Genomic DNA, 12,732 nt, shown 5'->3' with positions numbered 1-12,732 from the left:
GCCCTTGCCCTTGCGCGTCGGCAGCACGCGGTAGGCGACGCCGCGGTCCGTCGTCGTCACCTCCGGCTCCGAGTCGCGGGGCGCCGGCGACGCCGGCGCGGGCGGCTCCGGCGCGGGCTCGGGCGCCTCGGGCGCGGGCGCCCGGGCCGGCGGCGGCGCGGGCGCGGGCGCCGCGACGGGCGGCGGCGCGGGCGCGGGCGGCGGCGCGGGCTTCGCCGCGGGCATCGCCGCGGGCGCGGGCGTCGCCGCGGGCATCGCCGCGGGCGCGGGCTTCACCGCGGGCATCGCCGCGGGCGCGGGCATCGCCACGGGCGACGGCGGCGCGGGCTCCGGGGCCGAGGGCCACGCCGGGGCTCTCACCGGCGGGTTGACGCCGAGGGCCTCGTCCGGCGGGGGGCGAGGTCTCGCGGCCGAAGCCGTCGGCGGCGTAGGTGCCGCCGTCGACGAGGTCCGTCGTCGCGTCCGCCGCCCGAGGGTCCTTGGCCCGCACGGCGGCCTCGTTCTGGCGCCGCTTCGCAAAGTCCCGGAAGCTCATGTCGGTGGCTGCGAGGTAGGCGACTTTGTGTGGGCAGCCTCCCACGAATCGGAGAGACGGTGAAGTTTGCTATGCACTTTTATGAATCCGGCTTGGAATGCCTCTCTCGAGGAGCCGCGCTGCCCAGACGAGGCCCATGGACCGCAGCGGTCGCGCCCGCCAGCCCGAAACCTCGCGCGCCGGCATGCGTTGGTCCCGCGGTCCGCGCGCGGATCGACGGTGATCCATCCGTGACACCCGAGGCTCGCGTTTCGCCCCCACGGCGGCGACGTCCGCGCCGCCGACGCTTTCATGGGCGGCTTCGCCAGCCCCTCGGGCAAGAACCGGTCGCTGGAGCCGGAGCGCATCACGCGGCCGCCGAGTCGGCCGCTCCCGGACCGCGAGATCCCCGCCGTGCGCCTCTACGGCGTGGGCAAGTTCTGGCCCAAGAGCTTTTACAATCTCGACTACAAGCGCGAGGACCGCGCGGTCGCGGAGCACGACTTCGTCGCGCTGCGCAAGCGCAAGATGCGCATCAACCCCAGCGTGGACTCCTGGAAGGACAACGTGAAGCGGCTGATCACCCACGACTCCTGCGTCTGGGACGTCTGCCAGCACTCGTTCATGCGCTACGACGGTAGGAAGCGGTGCTGGGTGCTCCGGTTCCGCCAGACGCGCCACCCGGCCATCCCCGTCCACCTCCAGTCGAACCGGGGCATGCCCTTCACCGTCAAGTTCGCCGACGCCGACTTCTTCGAGGCGGGCGTGGGCCACTGGAACGTCGACGGGTCCCCGCCGACGGAGGGCTGGGTCGGCAAGGGCATCTTCACGGGCATCTTGCTCCACGGCCAGTACGAGGACCCGGCGCTGCCGGGCATCCCCTGGCGCTCCCAGAGGCCGCCGGACAAGGACGTGGCCCTCGAGATGGTCTACCGGGAGGACGCGCGCGCGAACATCTTCAAATTCTACGCGGAGGACCAGGGCCACTCGCTCCAGCTCGCCTACGTGCCCTTCAACATGTCCAAGGGGCACCTCGGGGAAAAGGAGACGGGCAAGAACGCCAAGTTCAAGGACCTGGCGAAACGCGGCCTCGAGCAGTCCCGTCGAGGGAAGGTGGAACACACCGACGACGACGAGGACCGGCGCGCCGCGGCGGAGATGTTCGCCGTGAAACCCAAGTCGACGGCCTGCGTCATCTGTTAAGCTGCACTTATGTGAGTGGGGAGGTCGAGGCCGAATTTACGAAATCGAGGCGGAATCGGCGGAAGCGACGGAAGCGACGGAAGCGACGGAATCGACGGGAACGAGGCCGAATTGAAGCTGGATCGAGGCTGGATGTGCTTGGGGGGGGGCTGCGCCGAGGAATCACCGAAGACTGCACTCGTGCGCGCCGATGTCGCGCTCTAGAAGCACTTGCGGTGGACGATGGCCGGGCCGGACTCGTCGTACTCGGCCTTGGAGATCCACATGGACTGGAACGTCGAGAGGGACGAGAGGATGGAGCCGCCGATCCAGACGGAGTACTTGCGCTCCGGGGGGGCGACGACCTTGATCTTCATGGTCGACGGCGCGAGGGCCGTGAGCTCCTTGGTCATGCGTTCGCCGACGCCCGGGAACATGGTCGTGCCGCCGGAGAGGACGATGTTGCAGTAGAGGTCCTTGCGGATGTCGACGTCGCACTTCATGATGGTCTGGAACCTGGGCAGGAAAAGGGTGATTCAACGTCGCTTCAACGTGAGTGTTCCGCGCGCGCGCGTTTCGGAAACAGCACCCACGCTTCGAGACCGTTCCGAGAGATGATCGCTCGTCCAAAAATCAGCCAAAACGAGTGGAAAACGGCCGAGATCGGAGCCTTTGAAGTTGGGAATCTCGCTCTCTTGTGCTGCCCTGTGACTGGAACGTGCAGTCGTGGATGCCGGACGCCTCCTTGCCGATGAACGAGGGCTGGAAGAGCACCTCGGGGCAGCGGAAGCGCTCGTTGCCGATGACGATGACGTTGCCGTCGGGCAGCTCGTAGGACTTCTCGAGGGCCGACGACTCGGCGGCCGTCTTCATCTCCTGGTCGAAGTCGAGAGCGATGTAGGTGAGCTTCTCCTTGATGTCGCGGACGATCTCGCGCTCGGCCGTCGTCGTGAACGAGTAGCCGCGCTCCGTGAGGATCTTCATCATGTAGTCCGTGAGGTCGCGGCCGGCGAGGTCGAGGCGCACGATCGCGTGGGGGAGCGCGTAGCCCTCGTAGATGGGGACGGTGTGGGAGACGCCGTCGCCGGAGTCGAGGACGCAGCCCGTCGTGCGGCCGGACGCGTAGAGCGAGAGCACGGCCTGGATGTTGACGTACATGGCCGGGACGTTGAACGTCTCGAACATGATCTGGGTCATGCGCTCGCGGTTCGCCTTGGGGTTGAGCGGCGCCTCCGTGAGGAGCACGGGGTGCTCCTCGGGGGCGACGCGGAGCTCGTTGTAGAACGTGTGGTGCCAGATCTTCTCCATGTCGTCCCAGTTGGTCACGATGCCGTGCTCGATGGGGTACTTGAGCGTGAGGACGCCACGCTTGGACTGGGCCTCGTCGCCGACGTAGGCGTCCTTCTGGTCCATGCCGACCATGATCCCGGGGTGCTTGGGGCGGCCGACGATGGACGGGAAGACGGCGCGCGGGGCGTCGTCGCCGGCGAAGCCGGCCTTGCACATGCCCGAGCCGTTGTCGACCACGAGCGCCTGGACATCCTCATCATCGGCGGACATGTTTGTTTTTGGCGCGCTTCGATGCCTGCTGGTGGTCCTCGATTTGAGAGAGTCGATTCGACGCGGCTTATTTGAACGGCAAGTTAACTGCGCGATCTATTTCTGACGCCGCGTCAGTCAGCATCAAGCTAGAGAGGCGAACGATGCGTGGAAGATCGACGGCGGTCTACGCGGCCCTCTGCCTATCCTCCGCCGCGGCCCTAGCCCGGCCGCACGCCTCCGTGTCGTCGAGCAGCTCGAGCTTCACGCGCGTCCCGATTTCGTCGGCCATGCCCGCCCTGGCGGGCCTCGACGCCCAGCCGCGGCGCTTGACGCTCGAGGAGGAGGGCCACCTCGCGGGCATCGCCCAGCGCGAGCAGGCCCTGCAGGCGAAGCGCTACGCGCTGTTCCAGCAGCTCGGCCGCACGCCGACGGCCGACGAGTGGGCCAAGGCCGCGCTCGGCGCGGACTGCTCGCCCCAGGATTTAGGCAGAGTCCGCCGCGAGTCCGTGGCGGCGAAGCACGCTCTGGTGCGGGCCAACGGCGGCCTCGTCGTGTCCATCGCCCGGGGCTACCAACGATTGCGCACGGGCGCCGGCGTCGAGGCCCTGGACGATTTGGTGCAGGAGGGCACGCTCGGGCTGATCCGCGCGGTCGAGAAGTACGAGCCGGAGCGGGGCATCCGCTTCGGCACCTACGCGACGGCCTGGATCAAGGCGTCGATCTCCGCCTGGCTCAAGCGCGGCGACGCCATGATCAAGGTGCCGAGCCGCGTCGCGGACCTCGGGCTCCGTGCCGCGCGGTCTTCCTCGGCGCTCCAGAACGACCTGGGCCGCGACGCGACGGCCGAGGAGGTCGCGCGCGATCTAGGCGCGTCGACGGCGGCCGTCGAGGCCGCGGCGAGCGCGCTCCACGGGAGCCGCGTGGTGTCGTACGACGCGTCCGCGGGCGGCGACTCGGAGTCGAACTTTGTGGCCTGCCTCGCGGACGAGGATTGCGCCGTCGGCGACCTCAAGGCGGACCTGACAAACGCGCTCGCCGCCGTTTTAGACGACCGCGAGCTGCGCGTCGTGCGGCTGCGCTACGGCCTCGACGACGGCACGCAGCGGAGCACGCGCGAGTGTGCGGCCGCGCTCGGCATCGGCAAGGAGTCCGTGCGCCAGATCTGCCTCAAGGCGTTCCGCAAGCTGCGGGGCACGGCCCAGGGGTCCGCGCTCCTAAGCCACATGGATTAGGGGTCGTCGCCGGGCGGCGCGGGCGCCGCGGCCTTCTTCCGCGCGGTCTTGCGGCCCTTGGGCGCGTCCTTGGCCTTGGGCGCCGGCGCGGCGTCGCCCTCGCCGGCGTTGTCGCCGCCGTCGTCGCCCTTGTCCCGGCGCACGGCGCGGCCCTCGAGGAGCGCGGCGACGCGGTCCGCGTTCGACGACGGCGGCGCCGCGCGGCCGTGGAGCCGCGCGGCGAGGCTCTCGGACTGGATGAGGCACTGGCAGAGGCGCCGGAAGGACACGGCCGTCTCGAAGCCCGCGGCCGCGAGCGCGCGCTCCACGACGGGCCAGTGGATCGCGGCCGGGTGCGCTTGGTGGCTCGCCTTCGACGCGCCGAGGTACGTCACGGCCGCGGCGAGGTCGGCCACGGGCAGCGCCGTCGACGACGACGGCGCGGGCGCCGGGGCGCCGTCGGCGCCGTCGCGCGGCGGCGGCGCGGACGGCACGGCCGCGCCCGTCGTCTTGTCGATGACGACGACCCTCCGGAAGAAGGGGTCCAGGGCGCTCAGGAACTTGGCGTGGAACCAGTGGACCTCGAAGGCCGTCGTCAGCGTCGCGCAGCTCACGAGGCCGTCGTTGATGAGGGCCCGCGGGAGCACGTGGACGATCGCGTCGAGCGTCGTCCGGGGAAAATCCGGGCAGCACAGCTGGAGCAGCTGGTGGAAGTCGCCGACGGTGATGACGTCGTCCAGCAGATGCGCCACGGCCTCGCGGAAGATGGCGATGAAGCTCCGCCGGTTCCACGCCGTCGCCGACACGTACGCGTACTCGCGGCCGACGACCTGGCGCATCGCGAGCACGCGCCGGAAGTAGGCCCGCAGCCGCTCCGCGGGCCGGTCGCCCTGCACGAGGGCCTGGCGCGCCGCGTCCTCGAAGTAGGGCTCGAGCTGGTGCAGCCTTAAGTACTCCCGCGAGTCCTTGCGGCTCACGCGCACGTTCATGGACGTCCGCGACGGCTTCGTCGACCCGCTGCCCGGCCGGTGGTGCGTGGGCCGCGGCGAGAAGCGGCTCGGCGACGCCGGCAGCTGGTGAAAGGCTGGCATGATGGTGTCGCCACCGCGCGGCGCACCGGGGCTTCGAGTTGGACGTCGACGCGGTGTCGCCACCGCCGCGGCGTGTTGGTAGAGCCGCGCGAGGCGCAGGAATGCCGGCGTCCAGGGGCTGCTCAGATGCGCGTTTCAAACTTGATGGTTGCCGAGTGTCGGAAAACCTCAACGTTTTGCCGCAAGGACTTGCGAGAGGAGCGTCTCCACAAGGACCTGAGGAGCGTCGCGCCGTCGGTGCGCGTTCGCCTTTTGCCGCGCCGCGCCGAGCGCCGCTCCGCACCGGCTCGGCGCACGCCTCTCCGCGAGCGCCGCGGACTTCTTCGCCGCCTGAAAGCATCGGACGAAGCCACCCGCCGCGCGCCGAACATGGGCAACGCCGTGCCGCGGCAGGCCGCGGCCCCGGCGCAGCAGATCTACATCGAGAAGCCCGAGCGGCACCTCATCGAGGACATGCGGTCCGTCATGGTCGTCGCGCGCATCGGCAACGGCCGCTTCCTCAAGACGTACCACTGCAAGGACGAGGGCGCGGGGCTCTGCGTCAAGGTCTACGTGAAGCAGGACGTCGACGAGGACCTCGAGCCCTGGAAGGCGGACCTGCGGCGCCTCCGCGCGGCGCTCCCGCGGCGCGAGTGCCCGAACGTGCTGCCCTACGACGCCGCGCTCGGCCGGCGGCCCGGCGCGCGCGGCGTGACGGGGGCCGCGTACCTCGTGCGGCAGCACTTCTTCGCGAACCTGCTCGAGCGCCTCGGGTCGCGGCCCTTCCTCAGCGACGTCGAGAAGCGCTGGGTCGTCTACCAGCTCCTGGTCGCGCTGGACCAGTGCCACGCGCGCGGCGTCTGCCACGGCGACGTGAAAAGTGAAAACGTCATGGTCACGAGCTGGACCTGGGCGACGCTGACGGACCTGGCGAGCTACAAGCCGACGTACCTCCCGGACGACGGCCCGGAGTTCGAGTACTACTTCGCCGGCGGCTCGCGGAAGACCGCGAGCCGCTGCTACGTCGCGCCGGAGCGCTTCTTTCCGTCGACGCACGAGGACCGCGGCCGCGACTCGAGCCGCCGCGGCGCGCTCACGCCGGCCATGGACGTCTTCTCGGCGGGCTGCGTCATCGCGGAGATCTTCCACAACGGCGCGCCGACCCTGGACCTGCCGACGCTGCTCGCGATGAGCCACGGCGACGGCGTCGTCGTCGAGGACCTGCCGGCGGTCGCGGCGCTCGAGCCGCCGGCGCTGCGGCGCGCGGTCGCGCGCATGCTCGACCGCGACCCGGCGAAGCGCGGCGCCGCGCGCGAGCATCTGGACGCGCTCGTCGCCGCGGGCGCTTTACCGGTGGAATTCACGGGCTTCGTGTATTCGTTCTTCAAGGAGCTGCTGCTGAAGGCGCACGGGCCGGACGACCGCGTCGCGCTCGTCTGCCGGCGCTACGGCCGGGCCGTCCGGAAGATGGCGGGCGTCGACGACGCCGCGGGCGCGCGCTTCCTGCGGACCTTCGCGGTGGCGCCGCGCGGCGACGCGGCCGCGCGCGACGTCGGCGGCGGCGGCTTCTCGGAGAGCGACGACGACGACGACGACGACGCGCGCGGCGCCGAGTCCGCGAGCGACGACGACGACAGAAGCGCGGACGAGGCGCCGGCGCGGCCGCCCTTCCCGAAGCCGACGCTCGACGCGGCGACGCTCGAGAGCCGCTTCGCGAAAGCGCTGGAGACGAACGGCGACGCGATCTTCGACCTGCCGCTGGAGGCCTTCGCGTTCCCCGACGACGGCGACGACTGCGACGGCCTCGCCGACGTGTCGACGGAGGAGCTCTGCGCGCGCACGGAGCGGCTGCTCCTAGCGCTGGAGCGGGGCCCCGGCGCGCTCGCGGCGCTGCCCGAACTTCCGGCGCGGCCCGCCGCGCGCGCGCGGCCCGCGCCCGCGCCGGAGGCGCCGGCGCCGAAGCCCGGCGGCGGCTCCCTCATCCTCCTGGCCCAGCTCGTCTGCGCGTCGGCGCGCCACGCGCGCTTCCCCCGGACGAAGCTCGCGGCCGTCGCCTTGCTCCTACGATTCGGCGCGTCTTTGGACGACGAGGCGCGGCTCCAGCGGCTCGTGCCCCACGTCGCCGCGCTCGTCGACGACGGCTCGGCGCTCGTGCGCGCGGCCTGCTGCCGCGCGTTGGCGGCCCTCGTCGCGTCCGTGCGGTCCTTCGGCGCGTCGGACGCGGCGCTCTTTCCCAAGTACGTCTTCCCGCTCGTGTCCAACCTCGTGGGCGACCCGGAGGCGTGCGTCGTCGTCGCCTTCGCCGAGTGCGCGGGGTCCTTCGCGACGTCGGCGAAGCGTTTTCTGGATATCGCCGCGGAGCGGCGCCGCGCGGCGGCGACCGGCGGCGGCGACGACGACGACGACGCGGCGCCCTCCGGGGACGCCTACGGGCGGGACCTCGACGAGCTGCGCCAGCGCGTGCGGCGCTGGGTCGTCGTGCTGCTGAGCGAGGCGTCGTCGCTAGCGAAGCACGTGCTCATCAGCGACCTGCCGCGGCTCTGCGTCTTCTTCGGCCGCGAGCAGGGCAGGACAAGCGAGCGAAATTCCAAACTTCAAAGGCTCATATCTCGGCCGTTTCCACTCGTTTTGGCTGATTTTTGGACGAGCGATCATCTCTTGGAACGGTCTCGAAGCGTGGATGCTTTTTCCGGGACGCGCGCGCGCGGAACACTCACGTTGAAGCGACGTTGAATCTCTCTTGTCCTGCCCAGGCCGCGAGCAGACCCGCGACGTGCTCATGCCGCACCTCATCACGTTCCTCAACGACAGCGACTGGGGGCTGCGGGACGCGTTCTGCGCCCACGTCGCGGCCGTGGGGGCGTTCCTGGGGCCCGACGCGGCGGAGGGGCTCATCCTGCCGTGCATCGGGCAGGCGCTGGTCGACACGGAGCCGCTCGTCATCGCGCGCGCGCTCGCGTCGCTCGCGTCGCTCGTGGAGCTCGGCTTGTTGAGCCGCGCGGCGTTGGTGGAGATGACGGGCGGCGGGGCCTCCAAGGTGTCCGCGGCGCCGCTCCTGTTGCACCCGTCGCCGGCCGTGCGGCTGGAGGCGGCGTCGCTCTTCGCGGCCGCGGCGCTCGCGATGCCGACGGCCCAGGACGCGGACGCGCAGCTCTTCGAGCCCGTGCTGGCGCCCTTTCTGGCGACGCCGCTGGGGCCCGCGGCGCCCTACCACGGCGGCGCCAAGGACGTTTTGGGAAGGGCCATCGTCGCGTGCCTCCGGCCGCCGCTGTCGCCCGCGCTCTACCGCGAGGCGCTCCACGGCGACGGCCCGCCGGGCGCGTCCCTCGCGCCCGACGACGCCGCGGCGCTGGAGCTCGCGCGGGGCTACCTCGCCGTCGCGAGCCGCCACGCGAAGAACCGACTCGCGACGTGGCAGCGCGAGGGCAAGGTCGACGAGCGGCCCGCGCCGCCGGCCGGCGACCGCGACGCGGCGCGGGGCGGCCCGCGCGTCGGCGGCCGCGTGCCGCCGCCGAAGCTCAGCGCCGCCCAGGCCCAGGCGCTCCTCGTGCCGGACATGAAGTTCGTCGCGCTCATGACGTCCGTGAGCGTCGGCGGCGCCGACGACCCGGCGGGCGACGACGCGGCGATCCGCCGCCGCTACGGCGTGCTCGACTCGCGGCGGCCCGACGCGCGCGACGTCGGCTCCTTGGACGCCGACGACCTCCTCGCGGCCGCGGGGCCGCCGGGCCCGGCGAGCGGCGCCGCGCCGCCGCCGCGCGCGGACGACGACGCGCCGCCGCCGCCGCGGCCGCGGCCCCGGCGGGACCCGAACGCGCTGACGCCGCTGGCGCGCCGCGCCGAGGCGCTGGACGTGCCGCCGCTGCCGCCGGAGCTCGGGTGCCTGCGCCAGCCCGGCGACGACCGGCCCTTCTCGTGGTACGCGACGCCTTTGCGCCTCGACGACCCGAACCGGCGCGCGGAGTGGCGGCCCAAGGCCGGCGTGCTCATCGCGACCTTCGGGGAGCACGCGGGCGCCGTCCAGCGCCTCGCCGTCGCCCAGGACCAGTCCTTCTTCGTGTCCGCGTCCGACGACGGCACGGCCAAGGTCTGGACGACGCGGGGCTTGGACAAGGAGGTCTGCCACGCGTCCGCGGCGACCTACGCGGGCCACGGCGCCGGCGACAAGGACGCGCCGGCGCTGATGGACTGCTGCGCCGTGGACAACGCGCGGTCCGTGGCGACGGCGGCGGCCGACGGCGAGGTCCACGTCTGGCGCGTCGACCTCGCGCAGCGGACGGTGCGGCAGCCCGAAGCGGTACATCCCATCACGGGCGGGCGCCTCGAGGAGGGCAACGTCATGGTGCCGGGCGTCGTCGGCGGCGCCCAGAAGTCGACGCGAAGCGTGCTAGGCGCGGACGCGAGCCTCGTGCGGCGGTTGGGCGACGGCTCCGAGGGCGCGGCGGTGACCGTGAACCACTTCAACGACGACGTCGGCTGCGTCGTCGTCTACGGCACGGCGAAAGGTCGGTTGCACGCCGTGGATTTGCGGGCGAAGCGCGAGGCGTTCCGCCTCGTCGTGCCGCCGGAGCTCGGGCTGCTGACGGCGACGGCGCTCGGCACGGACAAGGCGTGGTGCGCCGCGGGCACCGCCACCGGGTTCGTGTGCCTCTGGGACCTGCGGTACGCGGTGCTCAACGCGGTCTGGCGCCACAGCGCCAAGAGCAAGATTCATAGATTAGCGACGTGCGCGCGGCTGCCCGGGTCGCCGCCCGACGCGCCGCCGAGCCCGCTGGCGTTCGTCGCCGCGGGCGGCAACGAGGTCGCGGTCTGGGACTTGCACGCGGGCGGCGCCTGCAAGCAGTGCTTCCGCGCCATGCCGCCCCTGGAAGGGGACCCGCAAACCCTGGACCGGGAGGCGCTCGAGAAGCGGTGGAAGCTGCCGACGTTGCAGCCAATCGACGTGCCCGCGCACCCCAAGGCGCGGCTCTTTCGCGTCGACGCGTCCATGCTCCCGCGGCCCCTGGGCCGCGAGGGGGACCACTCCATGCGCGCGATCATGGGCCGCATCAGCAACCACGGCAATTCGTATTTGATCACCGGCGGCACGGACACGCACATCCGCTACTGGGACTTCACGAGCCCGCGGTCCTGCTACACCGTGAGCGGGCCCCACCCGGGCATGCCGCGGCCCACCTACGACGCGCCGGCGGCGGGCAACGGCTCCGCCTTCTTCGTCTGCACGGACCACCGCGCGCCGCCGCCCGACGCGCTGGACCCGGCCGACGCGCCGCACCTCATGCAGCGCGGGCCCGTCGCGCCGCCCTCGGCGCACAAGGACGCCGTGCTGGACCTCAAGTCCATCGACCTGCCCCTCAAGCTCATGCTCTCGTCGTCGCGGGACGGCGTCGTCAAGTGCTGGCGGTAGAGCGGGCGGCGCCGTCGTCGTAACCTTTCCAGACTCGATCTACAGTTTACGCTATCGAATGAACTGGTCGGCGTAGTCCGCGCCGAGGCCGCACTCCGCGTACCACGCCTTCGCCTTCGCGAGCTTCGTGAACACGTCGTCGTAGCCCGTCGTCGCGCCCGTCGCCGGGTCCACGTAGATGAGCGCGCCCGTGACGTGGAACAGCGCGACCATCTCGTCGCAGTCCTCGTCGACGACCAACGTGTGCGTCTCGCCGGGCGGCTCGAAGACGTACGTGCCGGCGTGGGCCTTCCAGTCGTGCTCGAGGTAGCCCCAGTCGCCCTTGATCGTGTACGCGTGCACGGGCGACGGGTGCTTGTGCGTGCCGAGGACGCCGCCGCCCTTGAACCGGAGCAGGTTCACGTAGTAGCCGTTGCTCGTGCACAAGCACAGCGGCCGGAAATCGAGGCACTCGGTCTGCGGCACCCATACTCGTGGATCCTCCTCCTCGCCGCCGACGCCGGGGATGACGATGTCCTTGAACGCCTCCTGCGGCGCGAAGGAGCGGCGGAGCGAGCGTCGCGGCTGGTGCTGTTGCGGCGGCAGCAAGAGCGCTGCGACCTCAGCGCACGCGAGGAGCAGTCCAAGACATGCGGCCATGATCCTCGAGGACTGCGTCGATGGTGCACGTCGCGCTGATGCGACCTCAGCGCTCGCGAGGAGCAGCAATCCAAGCCAAGCCATCGTGACCGGGACTTCGACGACAGCAAGGTAGATGCTTCCCCCTATTGATGCGCACAAGAGTACTATTGTAGGCAGCCCTTCGACGGAAGAGGACACTTTTCGTCGTCGACGATGATGCAGAGCTCCGAGCCGGCCGCGCGCGCGCTCTTCTCGTCGTCGGACGAGGAGCCGGAGCCGGCGGTGGACCTCTTCGAGCGCGTGGTCATCCTAAAGCCGCGGCCGCTGCTCTGCGTCTGCTCGCTGTGCCAGCGCGACATCGCCTACGAGGACGAGAGCCTGCACATTTGCTGCAACAGCGTCTGCTCGCGGTGCCGCGCCGAGGCCGCGATGACGTGCGACGCGCTGCTCTGCGCCGCCGACGACGACGACCTGCCGCCGCTGCTGCACCACCCCTCCCTCCAGCCGCTGCCGCAGTACGCGCCCGGCCGCCTGCCCGCCGCGCGGCGCCGCGAGCCCCTCTGCGAACTCTGCTTCTTCTGCTGCGGCGAGCAGGACACGAAGTAGGGCGCGCGCCGTACGTAAACGCGCCGTTAGATGTCGCGCGCCCGCGGCGCCTCCTTGCGGCGCGCCGCCGCCGGGGACGACGTCGGCGGCATGGACGCGGAGGACCGCCCCTTCCGCGGCCGGCCGCCGCCGAACCAGGACCGCCCGCCCGCGGGCGGCGACGCCGCGCCGTCCTCGGCGATGTCGCTCAGCACCGTGCGCCGCGGCGCGGACACGTGGTGCTCGAGCGCGGCCTTGAACGCGTCGGCCTCGGCGACGGCGACGTCGAGCCGCTCGCGGAGCTGGAGCTTGGCCCGCTCGCGCGCGCGGTCCTCGCGGACGGCCCGCTTCAGCTCGCGCGCCGTCGACTCGCGGCGCCGCGCCTCGTGGAGCGCCGCGGCGCGCGCGGCGTCCAGGCGCCGACCGACGGCGTCGCGGTCCGCGGCGAGCGCGCCAAAGGCTGCGAGGGCCGCCGCGAGGCCCGCCGTGTCCTCCCGCCGCTTCGCCTCGTCCGCCGCCGCGTCCGCCGCGCGCTCCGCGGCGGCGGCGGCCGCCGCCGCGGCCGTCCGCGCGGCCGCCGCCGCCGCCGCGTCTCGCGCG

At 72.0% G+C, this 12,732-nt stretch overlaps 2 protein-coding genes across 2 annotated transcripts; one reads left to right on the top strand and one right to left on the bottom strand.

Moving 5' to 3' along the window:
- Positions 1-1,917: 1,917 nt before the first annotated feature.
- On the bottom strand, positions 1,918-3,256 carry AURANDRAFT_59020 (actin A; the record flags this gene model as incomplete). The annotated part of the gene is made up of 2 exons (XM_009038744.1): positions 1,918-2,212; positions 2,409-3,256. The coding sequence occupies 2 exons, from the start codon at positions 3,254-3,256 to the stop codon at positions 1,918-1,920; spliced, it is 1,143 nt and encodes a 380-aa protein (XP_009036992.1).
- Positions 3,257-3,750: 494 nt separating this feature from the next.
- AURANDRAFT_5759 (hypothetical protein) lies at positions 3,751-4,467 on the top strand (the record flags this gene model as incomplete). The annotated part of the gene is made up of 1 exon (XM_009038615.1): positions 3,751-4,467. A coding segment is annotated over one exon (717 nt), but the record flags the coding sequence as incomplete, so codon positions are not given.
- Positions 4,468-12,732: the final 8,265 nt, after the last annotated feature.

This window comes from Aureococcus anophagefferens (genome assembly GCF_000186865.1).
Source record: "Aureococcus anophagefferens unplaced genomic scaffold AURANscaffold_9, whole genome shotgun sequence".
In the NCBI taxonomy this organism is placed as follows: domain Eukaryota; class Pelagophyceae; order Pelagomonadales; family Pelagomonadaceae; genus Aureococcus; species Aureococcus anophagefferens.
Note: the sequence above shows the minus strand (reverse complement) of the source record. Positions and strands in the feature narration are given on the sequence as shown.